The sequence below is a fragment of a genome, unplaced genomic scaffold (assembly GCF_019419815.1).
Source record: "Pyrus x bretschneideri cultivar Hongxiangsu unplaced genomic scaffold, Pyrus_bretschneideri_v1 Contig35, whole genome shotgun sequence".
NCBI classification, from domain to species: domain Eukaryota; kingdom Viridiplantae; phylum Streptophyta; class Magnoliopsida; order Rosales; family Rosaceae; genus Pyrus; species Pyrus x bretschneideri.
This window is the reverse complement of record NW_025999668.1, coordinates 3,284,427-3,307,048: the sequence shown is the minus strand read 5'-3', so window position 1 is coordinate 3,307,048 and position 22,622 is coordinate 3,284,427. Positions and strand designations below refer to the sequence as shown.

General features: G+C 35.5%; 3 protein-coding genes across 3 annotated transcripts; all 3 read right to left on the bottom strand.

Annotated features, from left to right (window-relative positions):
• Positions 1 to 8,343: 8,343 nt before the first annotated feature.
• On the bottom strand, positions 8,344 to 8,763 carry LOC125480714 (agamous-like MADS-box protein AGL80). The gene has a single exon (XM_048591752.1). It carries the CDS (start codon positions 8,761 to 8,763, stop codon positions 8,344 to 8,346), a length of 420 nt encoding a protein of 139 aa, XP_048447709.1.
• A 2,212-nt stretch (positions 8,764 to 10,975) lies between these two features.
• LOC108866915 (late embryogenesis abundant protein 6-like) lies at positions 10,976 to 12,582 on the bottom strand. The gene is made up of 2 exons (XM_048591654.1): positions 12,448 to 12,582; positions 10,976 to 11,947 (listed from the first exon to the last, which is right to left on the bottom strand). The coding sequence occupies exons 1-2, from the start codon at positions 12,523 to 12,525 to the stop codon at positions 11,693 to 11,695; spliced, it is 333 nt and encodes a 110-aa protein (XP_048447611.1). The 5' UTR covers positions 12,526 to 12,582; the 3' UTR covers positions 10,976 to 11,692.
• Positions 12,583 to 14,001: 1,419 nt separating this feature from the next.
• Positions 14,002 to 22,244, bottom strand: LOC125480690. The gene is made up of 3 exons (XM_048591717.1): positions 22,212 to 22,244; positions 19,165 to 19,553; positions 14,002 to 14,034 (listed from the first exon to the last, which is right to left on the bottom strand). The coding sequence occupies exons 2-3, from the start codon at positions 19,549 to 19,551 to the stop codon at positions 14,002 to 14,004; spliced, it is 420 nt and encodes a 139-aa protein (XP_048447674.1). The 5' UTR covers positions 19,552 to 19,553; positions 22,212 to 22,244.
• Positions 22,245 to 22,622: the final 378 nt, after the last annotated feature.

Sequence of the window (22,622 nt, the reverse complement as noted above, 5' to 3'; positions counted from 1 at the left end):
ATAATTCTTATGGTTTTCTAGCACTAAATACAATTACTTTATGGTCAAATAGGAATTCAAAAGTTTGCAATATTAACTAGCAAGTGTTGTTAACTATATTGCATAATTTTGACCTCACTTATAAATGCGAAACTCACTTATATTAGAGACATGGTTGTAAAGGATAATACTTGTATTTCTTATGGGGAGAAGGGGTGAAGAATTTATATGACAATGGTACACCACCACGGTGGTATCTCGTGCCAATGAAATAAAAACATGTGCAAGTTTATATTTATATATTTTTGTTTTATTGGCAAGAACACCAAGTGGAATGCACTTATCCAATCCCATGCGAATAATGTATCTCCACCATATGAATTTTATAATTAGAAACATTCATTTTTAATCTTAACTTGAAGATCATCTATACAAAAAATCATTCGAATAGGAAGTCGTTTATGCATGAAACAAGTCAACAATGTGAGCACTAAGTAATATATTCATGATAAAACATTCATTTATTTAATACATTGGGTGAAAATTATACGATTAAGATACATTAATTATTTGTTGGGAGAATGCACTATTGTGGTGTGTGTGCAAGTATTATGCATGTGGAGCCAAATAGCAACGGTATTTTACATTAAAGGGTGATGGATTTAGATGAACACACACTGACCTAGGCATATATAATATTCAATACAGAACTCCCCTCAACGGGAGTGTTAGATCTAGAACTTGATTGGGTTTGACTTTCGTTGATCAAACAATGTATTCATTATGGTTCTATTATCACACCAAGCTCAAATTGGGATTAGAGCAATGATAGGATGTTGATGAAGCTCATAAGATGATGAAGATTTAAGCTCTCACACTGAACAAGGTTTGGTTCATGCATTTTCTTCTCAAGACTACATTTTTACACTACTTGACTAGTGCTGTCTACCTAGTCAAGTCTGAGCACGTACATATGTAAAATTGTCATGTGACTCTGCTCTGAATTTGGATGAGCCATCATACATTCCTTTATTCATGTCATCTCAGTATTGGACGTGTGCCTTATGTATGAGTTGGTTGCTGTTAACTATTTACACATAAATGTCCACGTATTCATATAGAATTTAGTTTATGAGGATCAGGATCCTCTCCTGATCTTTGTATGGGGATCCTCATGACCAAGAAGTGTGGGCCGTTGGATGAAAATCTAACGGCTACAAACAGGGGGTTCCCTTTAAAGTTATAATAATTATAGCCGTTGAATTTTCATCTAACGACCCACACTTCTTGGTCATGAGGATCCCCATACAAAGATCAGGAGAGGATCCTGATCCAGTTTATGATTGTATTATGAGTTAGGTTTTTAGGAGTATAAATATGACCTTAGCCCTAGGTCATGTTGGTTCTTCTCCCAGCAATTTTCATAACCCAAGATGCACAAACTTTCGTTCTTTGAACTAAAACTGTACTTCATAGAAATCATGGGAAGATAATCCATTTTCTTGACTCATTTTGATCTGAGTTTATAATCCATTTTCTTGACTCATTTTGATCTGAGTTTATAGGTCTTTGCGTATGAATTTTTAGGTGAAGGTTCATATCAAATCTCTTTGATCTGTCATCATTCAATTGAGGAGATTTGTTTCGTATTATTGAATCTACATTTTGCATCTTATTTCATCCTCAATCATTTCATTGGTGCCACAAATGAAGGGCTCGAACTAAAGCTGCCACTATTGTGATTTGTGAAGATTAAACCTAGATCCCCTTGAAAAAATTCAAGTTGCACAGAGGTATATGAGACCATGGATTTTCTTGGGCTGGAGTAAGGCGGAATGAAACCTCAGTGCCTCCCTAATCGGTCACGAACTACATGGTTATGATTGGACTAAGCCGACTAAATGGGCCAATGGTGCCACCATACCCTGTTGGTAGGTAAGGCTCGTAGGCTTTGTTGAGAATGACCATACTTACTTTGCAAGACAAAGAAGCTTGATCTGAATGGGATCAGATTGTTTATTATATTCATTGAGATTCCTGCAATCTAGGAATTTACTTGTGCCGCACGTAATCACAATCCCAAAAGGAAGCAATATTTTATACAAAATATCCTTTAAGATTCTCCTAGTTTAATGCGGATTTCACTCTCCTAAAAAGAATTGGTAACGCGTACTTTGCACTCAATTGCTTCCTTTTTTGCCTATTGCTTGAGTTATAAGATTTTTATACTAACTTGACCATCTTAGACTCTTTAGGAGGCCCTGAAGAAGATCCGCACAACTGTTGAAGATCCACAACAGACTTCAAAAGCATCTCATGAGGAGAACCGTTTGGACTTCATCTACAGATGAAAGATCTAGAGAATTCTCACGAAACTACTTCGCAGACTTAAGTTTCAGTCTCCAAATTTGGGATTCTGAGTACCTTGACGCCGGAAATCCTCTTCCAGTTTCAACACAAACTCTTGATGAGAACCAGTGTACGGAACGACGCAAAGACCAGACTATTAGTCATACAACCATATGCGGAGTCCATGTTCAGCTCAATCTTGGACCTCCAGGTATTACGAGGGCTCCTTGTGTGGAACCCCATGCGCTTTCACTTCGATGATCTGGAACCATCTGAAGATCAGGAGAGGCGCAGAACACTGAATCGAGATAATTATAGAGACACTTTGAGGGATACTCGGAACCAAATCCTAAGTAGTATCATCTCAGAGATTAAAGACCCTATTTTTTCTATAATACACACCGCACCTCCTCTAGAGAAGATTACTCCACCTCGATTCAAGTACTTCCGTGGGGATTCCTATCAAGACAACCATATAAATGCATTACAGAATGCCATGGCTCTGAATAGGAACAATAAAGCATAAATGTGCAAGATGTTCCTATCTACTTTGGAAGGACCTACTATGAAATGGTACTCGGAGTTGCCATAATGCTTTATTGGCAACTTTATACGCTTGTTGAGTTTTTTTATTGCAAACTTATTTGTGTATCGCGATATCTGAAAGCACCATGATGCTATGTTCAGCATGGAGCCTTAATCTAAGCATGAAAGTGCTAGAAATTATCTCAACCAATTTCAAGCGAAATTGGTTGAAGTGGAGAGACCAGATGATACACTCACTGCAATGCCCTTTAAGCAAGGTCTCTGTGTCCATTCACATATGTGCCGGAAGCTGAAGAGACGCAAGTATGACTATGCCATGTTGGCGGAATGCTTCAAGAACACTGGTGATGGTACTAGCTGAGATGACGAAGCCCGAAAGAAGGGTTCAAAATCAAATGAAAAAGGAAGTCCGAAGAGAACGTGAATAGACGTGATACTCTTCTGCCTTTCCCCCCCCCCCCCCCCCCCCCTCATTTGAACGATAAAAAGAAACGAAAAGATAAGTCAACTTCGTCTAAACTAAGGCAGCTTACCACCTTGAACACTTCAATAAAAAATATCCTTCACGGAATCAAGGATAAGCCTTATCTCAAAAGACTAAAACCTCTTCTAGAGCACATGGTTAAGGTATGGTCTAATGAGTACTACTCCTTCCACCAACGCACTAGGCACATTACACGGAATTGCCCCATGCTCCAATAGCACATTGAAGAACTTATCAACTAGGGATACTGCTAGGAATATGTGAAAGATAAAACTAAGAAGGACGAACCTGTAGACAAGAGGGACAAATGCAAGTCCGATCCATATCTGCTCGCTGACGAGGAAAAAGATAAACCAGCAAATAAGCCAACACTTAACATCAATGGCACCTATGGTGAATAAGAATATCTTGGTAGCACTAAAAAAGATAGGACGACCGCCTGCAAAAATTCGAGGATGGTAATTTCCATCAACAAACCCCTTCTAATCGACTCCAACATCTTGACCTTCTCTAACCGAGATTTGGAATATGTGCACTCTCTCCACGATGATGCTATGGTGATAAAGATATAGATTTTCAATGGTATGGCCAGTAGAATATGGTAGACAACGATTTTGGAGTCAACGTTCTCTTTAAAGAGTCAGTGGAAAAGATAAGAATTCTAAACAATGTCAATTGAAGCAAGACGACTTTTCATACCTTTGAAGGCACCCCGGTCCGATTTATCAGAATAATGGGTCTCGTGGTTCAGGTGGAATCCTACAACATGCTGATACTTCTCAATGTTATGAATGACTTTGAACAAAACAATCATAGGGCAGAATTGGCTTCATAGCATAGAGGTTGTTCCTTCGTCATACCACTAGCTGCTCTAATATCCGTCACCTGACAATATTAAGGAAATTAAGGGGATCACTCCGCTACCCATTGCTATGATGTTGAGAGCATGAACATGATCTGTGAAGCTGAGCAGAGCACCCCGACTCCAACTCTTGTGGTGATATAGAAACCACAACCTTGAGGTCAAGAAACAAGTTACAAGGAATTTGACTTTGACCTTGAACTCAAAGACGACATCACTCAGACTCCAAGGCGGATGAAGATGTTGTCTATATCATACACAATCCCGAAAAAAAATCAGAGAGGAATGCCAGAATCAAATTAAGATTGTCAGAACGAGAGAAGGAATTGTTTATTGCCACAAACAAGGATGTTGATGAGTCATTATATTATATATTACCATTTTTTTACTTGGATATTATTATATATTTTGAAGATGTTTGATATTTCCTTTTATATTTTGCATACAGACGCAATAGAATCTATGTTGATGGGAAAGTGGAGAAATGATGGATATTTTGAATAATTCCATTTGAAGCAGACTCCCAAGGCATTTAAGATTACTGAGTCAAAATCTCAACCTTAAATTCAAAGAAAACTAATCAAAATGATTTGAAAACTTTGAGTTTTAATGATAAGAACAAAATAAAGAGTAAAATGAAGGAGTGTGTCGGCACACCCCTTTTTACTTCTTCCACACCTTTTAAGTTTCGGCCGTCAGATTGAATGAATTGAAAAAGATCAACAGACAGAAATTAATAAGGGTGTGTGAGAAGTAAAAATGGGTGTGTGGATAGCACACCCCTAAAATGAATAGTATCACGATTGATTTTTTAGTATAAAAATATGATTTTTCGTTAAAGTAAACAGTATCGAGAGCTTTCTTTAAATTCAAACCGGTTTGGTTGTGTTTATTAAAAAAGTACAAGTATGTTGTGTTGGACAGATTGACCTTTTGGGATTGTTTGACCAATAAATTAGTGAAGTCATAAAAGTTTCAATACACCTCTGAAGGCTGATTCTGTGTAGATTTAATCATTCAAGGGAAAGAATCTTCACAGTTTTGAGTATGTAACAAGTTAGGAAACTATCTTTAAGTTACCTTATTTTGTGGGTTTTCTGGATTTTGTGGGAAACATATTTTAGTAGGATTTGACTCTATAGTCGGGTATATAAGCCGAAGTTTTATACGTAGATTAGAGAATCTTTACTTTGGAATACAACTAAGGGAGAAGAGAGCTCGATTATTTGCTACTTTGTACTACCAAGGGTTGTTTTTATCTTCTCGTTTCATCTTAATAATACCTTTATATTTAAGGAAAACTAATGAAAAAGACTTGAAAAATTTTAGTTTTAATAAAAAAAATCATGTTATAAGTTTTGTTTAATGATTAATACTGTTTAATGATTAATACAAGGCCCATATTAAAGTACAAGGCCCATATTAAAGTAGTCCAACTAAAAATGTCCCAACTACAATAAATTATGATTTGTCGATTTTATCCTTAACTTTTTTAGGTTGAGTTCTAGATTTTCGTCGTTAATGGAGTTCATCGTTGTTTTGCAGACCTTCTTCTTTTTCTTTGAAACAAAAATATAGATCTTCATGCTTTTTAATTTATATTTTGTATTATTTCGTTGAACTGTGATCGTAGTTATTATTCATAGTGTATTCGAGATACTGTTTTTTAATTTTTTTTTTGTCAGTGGAGTTCATCGTTTGTTTCTCTAGAAAATAAATTTGAGATATGCATCCTATTCAATAATAACGACGGGTCACTGTTTCTGGACTGTAAAAATAAACTATTTCTGGATTTTAAGTAACACTATTTCTGGAATTTAAGTCATTATTTCTGAAATGTAAGTTACTATTTCTGGAATCTAAGTCACTGTTCCTGAATCCAAATGAAATAAACACAATGTTTCTTAAATGTAAACTTGAAAAGAAATAATGAAAATCACTGTATTTGAATTCAAAGCAAAATAAACATCTTGTTTCTTAAATATAATCAACTGATGCATAAAAGAAAAGAAACAGTCAAAGGTTAAAACATAGACTGTTTCTGGAATCTAAGTTACTGTTTCTGAAATCTAAATCACTGTTTGTGGAATTTAAGGCACTGTTTCAGGATTTTGGTTCTTTTCTTTCCAGATACAGTGTTTGTTTGTGCACAGACAAAACAAACAGTGTATCTGATTTTAATTTTTTTTTTTTTCCAGAAACAATGTTATATTTTGGGTTCTCCAGAAACAGTTTTATGTTTTGGTTTTTTCTTTTTTCTTTTTTTTTTCAGACACTTTTTCGCTGGTTTCTGCCATTAAACCTCTTTGAACTTGTTTCGACGACTTTGTTCCGATGAATGCTTCCTTTTTCAACTTTGATTTGGTTGTTTTTTAAATGGGGGAATTCAATTTGATAGGAAGACAAAGAGTTATTATGGCTGCTTCGTGCTAGGTTGAGCTTGGTGAAGAGTCAGGACAATATCGAATCATTTAGGGGTATTTACAGAAGTGTAGATTTGTAGTAGGTTGGGTTTGTAAATTTGACCCATAGACAATAGTTTTGGATGATTTTTTATTAAACTTTGAGCCCTTTTGGTTAAATAACATTTTGGGATGGTTTTTGTTTAAATATTTGTTGGCCCAAGCCTTTTCATTAAAACTCCCTTATATTTAATTATCATTATCCTAGACATCCTTTAGGATTCTCTCAGTTTAATGCAGATTTCACTATCTTGAAAACTCTCTCTCGACTAGTATAAACACACCTTCTAGAGTTCAACATGGTAACGCCTAGTTTGCTATTAATTTCTCTATTATCTATTACTTGAGTTCTAAGATATTTAGACTTACTTGACCGTCATAGAACCTTTGTCCAATACCACATCAGTACCTTAGGTTATGACCAGAAACCCTTTGTCCGGTATCACACCAATACCTTAGGTTGTTCAGAGTTGTTTGCTCTTTCTTGTAGGAGACCGATTAGACACTCTCCTCCTTCCGCGGTGGTGTGGAAATTTGATTCCAACAAGGTACAAACTGCTCTTTAACATAGTCTAGGATTTGAGATTGTATGTGTTTGATTCTTTGTATGAACATACTTTTCTATCAGTGGATAGAGCTCTTGGTTGTTCCCCCGATTTTTTACCATGTTAAGGGTTTTTCGGGTACAAATCTTTGTGTATCATTGATACCTCTTTAACTCTAAATGTTATCACAAATGAACTAGACAATGATCGTTTGAATCTTGGATAGATTTATAAATTCATGATGACTTTGATATATGCTATCTGTACTACTTGTTCTTACTTGACTAGGAAGTGAACTGAATGGTAGAGTTCTGGTTATTGTCCATCTATGCTATTTTGGGTTTTATTTTATTTTATTTTTGGTAGAAATAGGCATTGTATCTCTTGTTATTTCATATTATTGTAGGTGATTCTATTTGATACCAATTTCAATGAGTCATCTTGTCATCAATAGGAGTAAAACCAATGACCTCTAAAAAAATTAGAGAAAACCACTAAACCATAGGATTAGTGGCCATCACCCTTTTTTTATACAACAAATGGTTGGGGGATAAACTAGTTTCAAATTCACCATTTACGAGATTTGAACTAAGACCTCTCAGTTAAGAGTAAAAAAAAACCACTAAACCGCAGTGCTAAGTGTCAATCATCACATTTTTTCAATCAGAAAAATAGTGTCGACACACAAATCATGTATATAGAACACCTTAGTGGTTAAGATTTAAATGCTTTGAATTCAATACAATTATCATATGGCATTGCACTACATAACATTCAAAAGTAAATTAAAATATAAAAATCAAATACATTGAAATTTATTTTAATTAACCTACTACCCCATCATTTCTCCTCCCTTAGTCCCTTACTCTATTTTCGTTGGGGTGTGATATCTACGCACCCCTTTTTACTTCTCTCACACCCCTTTAATTTCCGACCGTTGGATCGGATGAATTGAAGAATATCAAAAGACAAAAATTAACAAAAGGTGTGGGAGAAGTACAAAGTGTGGATAGCACATCCCTTTTCCGTTACCCCTCGAACCTCATTAATCATTGTTGCTTATGGTCATGGCTCTTGCATTTCTTCCTCAATTGCTTCTATACATTTTTCAATCGACTACAACAAGCCGTTCAAATCCGTGCCACTCAAATTCTGCAAGCAGTCAGCTGGAAGGCTCCCGTACATAGATTGTATCATAATTTCCTTCTCTTGGTTTTTCTTATTTTGTTTTTTCAGCTGCTCCTCAACTTTAACTATCTGTTGCCTTAGAATACTTTTTTGGTTCATCATATTTTTTCTTTTGTCCATCTCTTGCATCTGCTTAAACCTTGCGATTATCCTTCGGGTTACATCCGGGTTCGGACCAACTTCTGGTTTGGTGTCATACTGGCTATAAACGACAGCAGATGAATCAATTCCATAAAGAATGCTAAGTTCCTTTACCTTCTTCATCAGCCCGTTCTTCCTTTTCTTGAAGGTGGCTTTTCTTGAAGCATCATCTCTTATGTATGCAAGCTTAATTTTCTTTCTTGCCATGGTGAGCTAGGGATATTGCTGAAGGAAGAGACAATGTATTAGATGGGTTTGAGGTTGAGGCGGCTCCTTGTAGTTCATTCCCTGAAAGAAGGTATTTGTAGAGCTGAAATATGTAGTTTTAGGGTTTAGTTAAATGTAAAGCCAGATAGATTAGGGTTGGTTGGATATGGATGACTAAGTGATGACAAGTGAATTTATTATGCACATTTATGGAGGATCTGATAAGTTTTAAGGTTCATGAGTTCAATTTGAATTTGTAAGTTCTAATCCTCTGCATCTTTATATATAGTTGGATGTTCTTGCAAGGGCTTCTAGTCAATTGATTGAGAATTTACCTACGTACCAAGGCTTTGAATTCAAATCCACCTATCATTCTGTTGACAAAAAATTGTTTGGTACTTTTTTCATAGTCATTTCAGTGCTTAAATCATTATCGTATCACGTGTTGCATTAGATGATCCATAATATATCATGTAAATCTCGACATGTTGACGCATAAGCTTTACAAAGTTCTTGTACTCCAACCATGAATTCATTAGTTACTAAAAATAATATTACAACCGTTAGCATTAATAGAGCCACTATGAGTAGAAAAATTTCCGCATTCTTGGAATACCACCTCATTATGGATAGCTGGTGTAATACGCCTCACACATGTGCTCGATACTTCATTCCCTAGATTTAGGAACTCATAAAAACTCTCTAAAAAGGACATGATTAGAATTTGATATTTTTAACTCGTTTTTTTTTTTTGAACAAATAATATTATCTACATTCAGCAATGAGGGAGTAGTTAAGTCTTACAATGAGCTAAAAATAATGTGGTTCAATATTTTAACTCATTTTAACTTGGAGCTCTCATTTTGGGAGCTCATTAAAGTTCTTTAATGTCATTAAAAGACCACATAAGGGGCAGGCCATAAGTGCTGAGCCTAAAACAACAAAATAAAATAAAAACCTGAATACATATAGAGCCTCGAGGGCTGGACGTGTGGCGACTAAAAAGTAGTGTGATTAAATATATCAGAACAAATATTATAGGGTTTTTATCACAAATGGTCCCTAAAATGAACCTAACTCATCAAGATGATCCTTGAAATTGAAAATCAATCAATGTAGTCCCTCAAAATTGGTGTTGCAAATCAATGTGGTCATTCCGTTACAATTTTGTCAAAAATTCTATTATATGCTTGTAACATCCCACATCGACCAACGGATAGGGAGTGATGTGCCTTAAATGTACATGCCCACCTCCTATAGCATGAGGCCTTTTGGGAACTCACTTGTTTCGGATTCCATTGGAACTTCGAAGTTAAGCAAGTTCGGGCGAGAGCAATCCTAGGATGGGTGACCCACTGGGAGTTCTCATGCCGAAAAACCCAAAAACAAAACTGTGAGGGCTTGGTCGGGGCCCAAAGCGGATAATATCGTGCTACAGTTGAGTCGAGACTAGGATGTGACAGAATGGTATCAGAGCCACTCTGCCATTCAGTGCGAGTGTGCCGACGAGGACGTCGGGTCCTAAGGGGGGGTGGATTGTAACATCCCACATCGACCAACAGAATGGGGGTGATGTGTCTTATATGTACATGCCCACCTCCTATAACACGAGGCCTTTTAGGAACTCACTGTTTTCGGATTCCATCGGAACTCCGAAGTTAAGCGAGTTCGCGGGAGAGTAATCTTAGGATGGGTGACTCATTGGGAAGTTTTTGTCTGAATTCCCAGAAATAAATCCGTGAGGAAATGGTAAGCCCAAAGCGGACAATATCATGCTACGACGGAGTCGAGACTAGGATGTGACAATGTTGATGTGACACGTAACTGGATCCCACCAATATAATTAAATATTGCTATGTGGATTTAAAATATTTAAATAAAAAAATTATTTATATAATAAAAACTTAAAAAGAAAAAGAAAAAAAAGAAGAAGATGACTGTTCATCATCTTCTTCCTCTCCCATCTAAGTAATCACAGGAGCAGACCCGCCGTTTGCACCTTGCTAGCACGGCCTTCAAGGTCGACCAAGCTCCAACTTCCACCACTTCGTCCAATGTTTTGCCTTTTCGAGTCGGGCACGGGTTCCACTTGCACAAGCTAGAGCCCAGGTACCCTCTGATCATTGGCGGCCTCAACATACTCATGACAGAGGTTGGGATGCGCATTCTGAGGGTAATTCCTCCTTTAATCAGCTTTTTCTTCTCATAATTTAACATTTTCTAATTTATTTTATTACATTTTTTATTTAATTTTTGAATTTTGTATTTGAATTTTGGGGATGTGTTGCTTCATTGTGTGGTGGATGAGATATTAGGGGCTTTAGGCTTTGGATATCAGGCATATAGTTCCTGATTCGGAGTCGAAGTGGATGGGTGCAGCTTCCTCGGGTGGGAGAAGAGGATGACTTTTTTTATTTTTTATTTTTTTTAAGTTTTTAATTATCCAAAAATAAAAATTGTTTTGTATTATTTTAAAATATTTCTAATCCACATGGCAATATTAATTAGTCTTGTGGGACCCACTTATGTGCTACATCATCACATAACACAGTTTTTGATGAAATTGTAACAGAAGGACCACATTGATTTCTAACACCTATTTTCAGGAACTACATTGATCAATTTTCAATTTTAAGGACCATCTTAATGAGTTGAGTAAATTTCAGGGATCGTTTGTGATAAAAACCCAAGATTATAAACATCAAAATTAATATTACTAATTCTGTATTACAAAAAATGCTGAGACAATTTTGCCAAAAATCTAACGGAAACTGTATTGAATATTCAAACCTATAAGAAATAATTTAACGTAGAAGATTATAAGGAAATTGATGCGTGAACATACAAAGCGTGCATACATATACACACACATATGAATAAAGAGATTACAAATTCATAGGTGCATGCTCAGAGAAAGATAAATAAAAATTTAGGGCATTCGTTTATAAGCTCTATGACCTCCCGCACCAGCCATTTCAGCAGGAGAAGCTCCATGTTCATGTGTAGTGTTCGTACCATTAGCCGTATGCATTGCCTTAATTTCATGTTCATGTGCTGCTTTGTCTCCAGCTCTGGCAATCTCCCCAGCCATGGCCACATGCAGTGACATTGCTGCTTCAGCTTCTTTGGCCAACCTCACCTCATGAGCTACGTCTACTCTTGCCTTTGCTATTTCCTTCTCAGCCTAGCAATATACAATTTGAATATCCAGCAGTATGAAAAATGAGTGTTAGGTTGAAATTTGATTATAGTCATTTGATTAGGTAAACTATGCTTAGTAAAAACTCCAGGTACATTCACGTTCGTTGGTACATTGATATACGATACATGTCCCTTTATTCTTGTGTGTACTTTTATAATGATAACGAACTTGTTTGGACTGCTTTTAAAATTGTTGAAAACACTTTTTATGAAAATGTTTGCGGAACTAATCTTTAGTAAAATGTAAGTAAATCCTGGAAAAGCACTTGAATTGTTTTGTGCAAGTACTTTCAGTCATTTTAAAAACACTTCTAAACAAGTTTAATATTGTACGATAAAAAAAAAAACCGAAAAGAAAATCTAACATGAGAATATATTATTTGTGGAGACAAATAATTAAGTCGTTGACATATTTCTTATGGGCGACAATGGGATCTACAAATGTAACAATATTGCATTACTATTTATATGAAATATACGTACCCTCTCTTCGGCCCTGGCCTCCTTCTTGACCTTGCGCAAGGCGCCCATTTCATTTATCTTGTCCTTCACTGCCTGCATTTTTCCTTTCTCTTTTATCAGCACCTTACAAAATTAGCCGAATAAACTGAACTATAATGCTCCCAATCGACAATGAAAATGTTAACATATATATCGAGAGTTCGTACGACCCAGAAAGAGCAAAGATGGCTTGTGGACGTATGTTTGAGACGTGTCAAACATGCAGACGTTTAGGAAAAACTTGTGGGCGATGTTGAAAAGGCGTCAAGTACTCTAAAATCCCATCCCAAAATGCCAATTCAAGATCCGATTTTTTAGTTGAAGGCGTGACTCCATTTCAATTTCAAATGGTTTCTTTCGATGAGTGAGGAAATTTTTGTTTTAACGTGGTTAATTCCATTCCACATCAAGGATTAAGGCATAATTAATTCGAGAATAAGGTTGTGTTGGATCTTAATCTAATTTTTTCTCTAGCAGAATTATTGACTAGTGTAAATTTATATGTATTGTACTTCTATTATTCGATGAGTGTCAATTTTCTGTGTGCGGGAGCGACTACTGTGACATTCCAGTTTAATAATATATTGTCACATAAACAAAAACTAACACATAACATTGTATGTGGTGAAATTCTCATTTGAAATTGCCCGTATCTTAACTTTATTAACAGTACAAGAATTAGCTAAAGATCAAGGTAAGAATTAATCAATAGAGAGAAGAAATGAAAGCGAGAGAGAAAGAGAGAGAGATGTGAAGAAGAAAGGGTGTTTAAGATTCCTTGATGAGTAATGAGAGTACATTAACAGCTTTATATTCATTAGCCATTGTAATGCATCGATACTAACAAACTAACAGATTTCTTAATAGAAGTTAGGCAACCAACTAATCCTAAGTAATTCTAACTGTTTTATGCTGACATGGATCCTAACCAATAAACTGATGACAATTGTTCAATTCCTTCCCTTATCATCCCCCTCAATCTCAGCTGTGGTAACCAAGCTTGAGATTGCTGTAGTGCTTGACAAACATGTAACCCTTTGGTAAGAATGTTAGCAGTATGCTCTTCAATTGGAATATACTAGACTATCAAATCCTTTGTTTGCACTTTTTTCCTGATAAACTGAAAATCTGTATCCAAATGTTTGATTCTAGTCTGAAATACTAGATTGGAACATAGAGCTAAAGTAGTAAGGTTATCACAGTGTAACAATGGTGGTTCAGCAATGAACTGATGTAAGTCTTTCAATAACTGTCTTATCCAAGCCATGTATGCAGCATAATGTGCTAAAGCTTTGTATTTTGCTTCAGTAGAGCTTTGAGACACTGATTGTCACACTCTGAACCCAGGTCGGCAATAAAAACTCGAACCCAAATTCAAAACATGAGTTAAAAGCTCAATAAATAAAAAGAAATTGAAACATGTTGGAAAATAAATTCCTCTTATAAAATAATTATGATTCTTAAACAAATCAAGAATTCTTTACAACCTACAATAAATAGATGAACTTTCTTTACTCCAATATATTCGATCTCATCTTACGTACTTTCTTGAATATCTAGTTCGTAAACCTGCATAATAATAGAAGGATGAGCTTCAACAGCTCAATATGGACATAACCTTATCACAGTAAATTGAAAATATTAAATTAAGTGTCATGAAATCATATAGCCAAATATCAAATCATAGATGATAACAATGTATGTATGCAATCCAACCTCTTCAGCTACACCCGTTAATTTATATAATAAAACATGAGGACCTGCACGTCCCATGCCATGCATTTTACCACTATCGTGGTGGTTCGAATGTTCTATTACAGAAACTAACCCCCATACGATATCCCAAGTTCATAAACCCCTTTTGCTAGTCATCTTATCTAATTCATTGATCTCTAGCCCACATCACTCACATCACAATTCCCACCTATATCCTATTCTAATGTGCACACTGGGCTCACCTAGAACTGGTTTCACAATGAATAGATTCAACTACACAAAAGATCCTTTCCAACTACCCTCATTTCCCGAATTCCAATCTCAACACTGAAGTTCCAACCACATCTCACAACATGAATGATGCACAAATAATATCATTTCATCTTTCACATGTATCACAATATATTCTCAACGAATAGCATTCCAGCAATAATTCCATAACCAATAACAAGTAAACACTTAACTGAAGCAATTAGCCAATTAATATCCAACCACATTAATCAATAAAAAGGATCAAGAATATTATAACACTTCACGAAATATAATAAAATCAATTTCCATAAAGGTTTACCGTATTTCCCCTACTTGGATTCCAAAGCTAAAACGAAGATCCATGTCACTATCGTAATAGCTAAACTCCACGCACTTGATCTAGCTTCTTGATCACTCCTAAACCAATGTATTTCTTCCACCCTTATCTTTTCTAATCTCTCTCTCTACATATATATTGTATATACACACACGTACATGAAGGGAAAATATGAGATTTATGTGGGATTTCTAGTGACTAGCATGCATATACAATTCAAAATTTATATACGAAAGCAACGGAAGCATGTCATACATTTTATCAAAGCTATAGTCATGCAAATCCCCTTCAAGATGCATAGGTTTATATAAGATGCATCAAAAACAATTTATTGAAGAACAAAGTTTAGGAGTAGTTTTGTACCTCTTGATCTAGATCTAAGACCAAGGATTGACCACCTCCAAGCTCTTTGCTCCTTGAACTCCTTGAGCCTAGCCTCCCTCCTTGCCTCCTCCACTTTGTTGAGAATGAGTGCTCCTAGGTCCTCTTCAAGTTTCCAAAGATATGAAAACCTCTAAAGATCCTCACCCACTTTGTAATGAGAAAGATGAAGGAATTAACCAAAGGGTGATAAGATGATTAGCTAGAATTTCCTTTGGTGGCCGGCCCTTTAAGTTTGAGAGAGAATAATTTTGTTTTCTTTTGTGTATGTTATGAATTACCTAACACACTCACACACACTTTCATTATATTATGTTCCTTTTATTTCTTAAAGAAACAAATCAACAATTGACTTACTTTCTCTCCCTTCTCATATGGCCGGCCTATTGTGTTTAATTTGGGCTTTGGGCTTTTAATTATTTCAAGTCATCCAATGCTTGAATAAAAGCCCAATGGGTTTTGGCCCAATGGGCCCGATTAAACCCGAACGTTTCTTTAAGCCCAAAACGATCTTTATCGCTTTTATGATTTCTTTAGACTTTCTAAATTAATCAAAACACTTAATTAATCCAATTAATTATTTCCTTCATCCATTAGTTACTCACTACAAGAGTGTATCGGTGAACAATCTTTTAGGTTCTAATTAGCAAGGCAGTGAGGTGATTGGCACCAATCCAATTGATTATCCAATCACTTAGTGATTTAAAACTTACTTTTAATTCACCTTCCTTTTAATGACTACATTTAATCATCTAGAAGAACTCACAAGCCATGAGTGACATCTAATCATATATCATGGCTACCCAAGCTAATGTAGAAGTTATTCGGAGAACCTATTCAGTTGGAATTACAATGTAATTCGATCCTTCTCTAAAACAATACTCTCAATCACATTACTAGGGTATGGATTTATAATGTCAAACCCCTAATGTGATTATTCCTTCTTATACGATTCATTTGAGACGTATAGGAACGCTTTCCTTTATTACGCTCGATACTTCGGCCGAAGATTCCCGAATCATATCTTAGAGTATTCATCCTCTCTTATCGAAGATTAGAGATTCCTTGTTGCGCATTCACTTGCCTTCATGGCTAAGTGGCTTAACCCCAACGATGCCTTGGACACTCTCGAATGGAATGACTTTAACATAATCAAAGATTAAGTACTTAACCACAAGACAACGAGATGCCTCAGGTCAAAGGATTACTTACATTATTCCAACCATTAGAGTTACTTGCTTGACATGTGAGTAGACCTCCATGCAAGTACTCTCGTTCGATTGTGTTCAGTGAACTCATTCCCTTAATGAGCACCTACATGCTTGTCTTAGTGTCGCTACACGAATGGGATGAGACTTTCCATCCTTCCAATTGAAGCGGACATAGTATGTACCAGTCTATGGATTGTCAGTATCCCTCCGACAATCCTTATGACCAGGAACCTTTTTGGACATGATGGTTATGAGAAGAAGGTCTCTGTAACCTAACATCATTAGGTTACTTCTTCCATCGATCCATTGTCCATGGATTCACTATTTAGGACATATTTCGTTCATTGAGATAGTCCCAATTAGTATCTTTGCCTTCCGATGTATAAGAGTCATATATACATCAATTCATTGTCCTGAAAGGTTTCTTCCAAAGATTGACTTTCAGGGCATATTTCCAACAATCTCCCACTTGCACTAAAGTCAATCACTAGTGTATCTTATACATCCAACAATCTCCTTCTCTTATGCTCGTAGGTTAACTTGGTTATGTATTTAATCGCCTTTTAATTTAAAAGGGATTTACTTATCAAATGTTTCTAAAACATTTTGATGATGTCTCTTTCTTGTGTTCGAATACTTTGATGAGACCTTGATTCCATGGCTTGAGCTATCGCCCCATTACGTCGTAGTATCCTACTAACGACCTTATGGTTTGGATTCAATCATTGGTTCTAAAAGAACCCCTTCCATTCAAAACACCTTTTGAAGCAGTTTCTAAAACAATATATCGATATATATATTTCGTTTGTATACTTTATACAAACTTTGCTCCAACCTTGAGACCATTGTAGTACGATACTAACAATACATTCATATGATTAGTACTTCATCCATTATGAAGTTCCATTTGTTAAAATGGGTTATTTTCACTTTGGTTCGTAACCTAAGTGAATGCACGCTTCCAAAGTCCCACTTTGATGTTCCTTTCTTAAAGGCAATAATACTCTATCAGTTGCTTTGGTTCTGATCCTGGGATATAGTAATATCTTAAAGTGATAACCCATGGTCTTTCACTTTTGGATATCTACTCACAAGTCCATACATGTGTCCCTTTTGTGATTTTATGACACATATGAAAAAGATTTTCTATCATATAAGAAAATTTTATGATTTGAACCATGAGGTGACGAATTTGAATTGTCTTGTTGTTAAACTATATGTTGTGACTCATTTTGAAACTATTCCCTTTTGTTTCATCAACTTGTCCATATGCTTTGTTATTAGCTTGTTCTCGTAAAAGAGAATGATGGACAACTTCCAACATATAACCATTTTATGCTAGGTTGACGAAACCAACATTCAAAGACTATTCTTTAGAATGTTACACAACATAGATTTTTAACGTTTTGAAGAGCTTGAGTCTTTTAACAATTAAAATTTCAAACTCTTAATAATAGTCAAATACTATTATTATTCAGACAACTATAAACCAATCATATTCAAGTTTATATCCATTTTAACACCTCCCACTATTTCTTATGACTTTAATGAGAAATTATTTCATACATTCAAAAATGTATAAACGTGGAATGTACGAGTAGAGGACATTGTGTAGTAGTTTTAAAACCTTTCAAGCTCATCTGTTTCAACCTTCATTAAGTTGATGCCTTGTTATTAAGTGATTAAAATCTTTAAACCTTTTATAGATTTAGACACTTCTTTCTTGGTTTTAATCACTAACACACTTAACATTTTAAAACAATTTTAAGAATGCCCAATTAGTTGTTCAAAACTACTAATTGAATCAAGAGTGACCTTGATTATTGTGTTTTAAGTGATAACCCTAGAAAACGTTTTTCTTATTACTTATATCATTATAATGTGATATAAATCTTGTATCTCAACTAGGATACAACAAGACAATATTCAATTCATAACACTACTTTAAGGAAATAATATATTAGAAGGCATTCATCACATTACATTAATATGATAACACAAACATTCACAATGTTTAACTTAAAAGGAATTAGCTCTAAACATTTAGAGACTTATTTAAGTACCTTCAAACATTTAGGCATTAATAGTGGTCTTCCATCATATGAAGCCACATAATAAGTTCTTAACATAATAAGAAAGTTTAAAGACAATCTTTAAATGCCTAAACAAACTTCCCAAGTAGTAAGCAAAATCATGGTGACCGAACCCTTCTTCACTCTTTTATTTGCTTGTTCCTCTTCTACTTAGCTCCTCCACCTATATACATTTATACAAGTGATTAGCACTTTATATCAAATATAAATATTTAGAAGATCTAACAATTAGAATTGAAGATGAGAACATAAACCATACCTTGTGGCTTGTCCTTAAGAGTTGCAAGGTAAAACTTGCAATTCCTCCTCCAATGCCCCTCCTTTCCACAGTGGTGGCAAGTCCCCTTGGGCTCCATTTCCTTTTTTTCTTTTTCTTCACTCCTCCTTTTGGCTTAGGAGTGGGAGACTTTATCTCCTTCCCCTTTCCTTTGCCATACGGCTTAGGATTGGAAGAGGATGGCTTGTTGTAGGCTACTGCAACAGTCCCTACAACGTTCTCTTTCATAGTCTTCTCAGCAGTTACTAACATGTTTAGTAACTCAGAGAGAGTACTATCTATTTTATTCATATTGTAGTTCATTACGAACTGTGAGAATGAATCAGAAAGAGAAGCCAATATAAAGTCCTGGGCCAATTCCCCGTCAAGTGGAGTACCTAGGTTCTCCAGTTGTTCAATGAATCCTATCATCTTCAGTGCATGTAGATGCACTGGAGCCCCTTTGACCATCTTGGTCTTCACAAGTTCACAAACAGTGTTAAAGCGACGGTTGCGCGTCCCTTCACCATATAACTCCGTAAGATGGAGTATTATGGAAAATGCACTGTCCATGCCCTCGTGCTGTCTCTGTAGCTCCTCATTCATGGAGGCCAACAGATAGCACTTGGCTTGTGTATCATCCTCAACGTGCTTGTCATACTTAGCACGTTCATCCTCTGTGGCCTCAGGGCCAAGAGGTATGTCAGGAAGAGGCTTATCAAGTACGTAAATAATCTTCTCCAACGTTAGGAGAATCTTGACATTACGATACCATGATGGGAAATTGTGCCCCTCTAGGCAATGTTTGTCGAGTATTTTCGCGAATGTGCTTCCAACCATATCTAAATACATAAACAATAAAATAAATTAGTTTGATTGTTGTTTAAGTCACACGATTCGGGTCTTTAAACCGAATGACACCACCCACCATTTTTGGCAAATTCCATATCCCTCAAGATGGAATCCGGGAGATTTCAAAGAAAGCTCCTAGCAGGTTATAGGAGGCTCACTATTACCAAGCCCACCTCACGATGATACGATGTTGGCTAGCAAAAATAATAATGAGAGGGTACACTTACCCATTTACAACTCTTGTAATTACCCATCTAGTTTGGCCTCTAGAGAATGTTGCCTCACGATGATACGATGTTGGCATTATTGCACTTAGTTAAGTTATTCCCACCATGCTTAGTTCATGTAGGGGTTCAAGAATAACCTCACGATGATACGATGTTGGCTATCCTCGTTGCCTACACTTACCTCATCATATGTTCATGGACTCCTCCTGAGTGTAAGCATGCACTTTGTACTCCCCCATGATAGGGTGAAGCCGGTGTACAAGTCACAAACGATTGGAGCCCACCACGGTGGAAGGCCTACGAAGAAATGTTCAAAAACATCTCTCGTTTATCAACTTAATATTCGTTTGTTGAGGGATTTTAAGGTCTCATCAATTTTATTTATTTAAACATATTCAAATAAATTGTCCTATTACAACTACTAGTCCAAAGTTAATGAAATTAGTAGCATATGATATCCCCACTATTCGTTTTCATAAAACAAATCAATATCAAAACATTTTTCAAAATATTGGAGATATATATAACTACTAATTGAAATCATTATAGTTTAGTAGCGTATGATACTCCCACTATTTGTTTTGAGAAAAACAAATCAATATCAAAAACGAATTTTTCAAATATTGGAAGTAACTACTACTACTACGGGTTTTGCAATCCTTTGAAATTGGACTTTATAGTTATCTTAGGCTCTTGGATGACCATGGACTTATTGGGTTATTGCAACAACGAGCCAACATTGTTGAATAAGATCTCGGGGAGGTTGTGTCAATTTAATTACGTGCTTTTCAATCCAATTAAAACATTTTCATTGAGCCATTAGAAATGAAAGACAATCATTCATTGCTTATTAGGGCGTTGGACCCATTTAATCTTGAATCTCATGTCAAAACCCTCTTTTAGTTATGTCTCCTTACCAATAGTTAAAGAAACTCTAGTCTAGCACTAGAGGGAATCAACTAACTAAAAGAGATTAAGAAGTAATAAGAATTACAAACCGATTTGTACAAATTCCTACAAATTACATATACTAAGAGGGAGAGATAGATTAATGTCGAAACGTGACAAGGTCCAATTGAAACAGTAATTAAAACACATTCCCAAGGTTCAAACAATTTGATTTTAGCGCCTTATCTCATAGCTCAATTATCGTTTAAGGCATAAGTCCATAGTCACCCATTTACTAATTACTCAATCATATTAAATAATCAAATGGAATGCAACATATAAACAATTAGATTTAGTGCATATGGGCATAATTCAATGATGAGTTTAAACATTAAATAAAATTAAAATCAAACATTTCAATTTTTAAATAGTAGGGGTCTAAATGCAAATATGAAAAAGTTAGGGGTCAAACCATAAATACTAAAAGTAATACCAAACTTTTCATGATTACAAAAGGACCCTCAAGTGGGTAAACCATTGAGGATGGCCGGCCATATTAAGGGGAAGGTGGGTAGGTCTCACCCACCTTGCATTATTTCAACTTAAAGAAGAAAAAATCTTGTTTGCCACTTAGTTTTGTTTTAAGGACTTTAGGGAAAAGGGTGATGGAAATATATATCTAGACAATTCTAGGTATTAATTTAAATTTTGGTGTAGGCTATGGATGGTATGTACATCATCCATAACCACAAAACAATGCATGTAAAACCATTTTCACCAAAAACAAACCATGAACACCAAGAACAAAACCATGAACATATTTTCAAGATTTGTATGTTCTTGGTGATTTTTCAAACCCAAAAAACAAAAGTGACAAGATCACTACTTTCTAGCTTTCAAAGTGTGTGTGTGAGGTTCAAAACAAGACACAAACACTGACAAAAAATCCCCATTTAGCCGAATCCCCTTTGAGGAATAAAACCCCAAAAATTTTTGTTTCTAAACCCTCTTTTCATTCATGCATCCAAAACATTTTTGCATACATATCTTTCTCAACTATTGATACACCTTTTCAACATTTTGAAAAGACAAAAGATAAACATATTTTGAATGAAAAACAATTTAAACTCAAACTTCATTCATGCATCAAAAACACTTTTCTTGCATATCCTTTTTCAACTTTTGATTTACAATTTTTCAACACTTTGAAAAAGCAAAAGATAAACATATTTTGAATGAAGCAATAATATGACATACATAAAATTAAAACCCATATGCATAAAATCTAAAAGGACACATCATACATAAACCTTTGGCTCTGATACCACTTGAAGGGAAAATATGAGATTTATGTGGGATTTCTAGTGACTAGCATGCATATACAATTCAAAATTTATATACGAAAGCAACGGAAGCATGTCATACATTTTATCAAAGCTATAGTCATGCAAATCCCCTTCAAGATGCATAGGTTTATATAAGATGCATCAAAAACAATTTATTGAAGAACAAAGTTTAGGAGTAGTTTTGTACCTCTTGATCTAGATCTAAGACCAAGGATTGACCACCTCCAAGCTCTTTGCTCCTTGAACTCCTTGAGCCTAGCCTCCCTCCTTGCCTCCTCCACTTTGTTGAGAATGAGTGCTCCTAGGTCCTCTTCAAGTTTCCAAAGATATGAAAACCTCTAAAGATCCTCACCCACTTTGTAATGAGAAAGATGAAGGAATTAACCAAAGGGTGATAAGATGATTAGCTAGAATTTCCTTTGGTGGCCGGCCCTTTAAGTTTGAGAGAGAATAATTTTGTTTTCTTTTGTGTATGTTATGAATTACCTAACACACTCACACACACTTTCATTATATTATGTTCCTTTTATTTCTTAAAGAAACAAATCAACAATTGACTTACTTTCTCTCCCTTCTCATATGGCCGGCCTATTGTGTT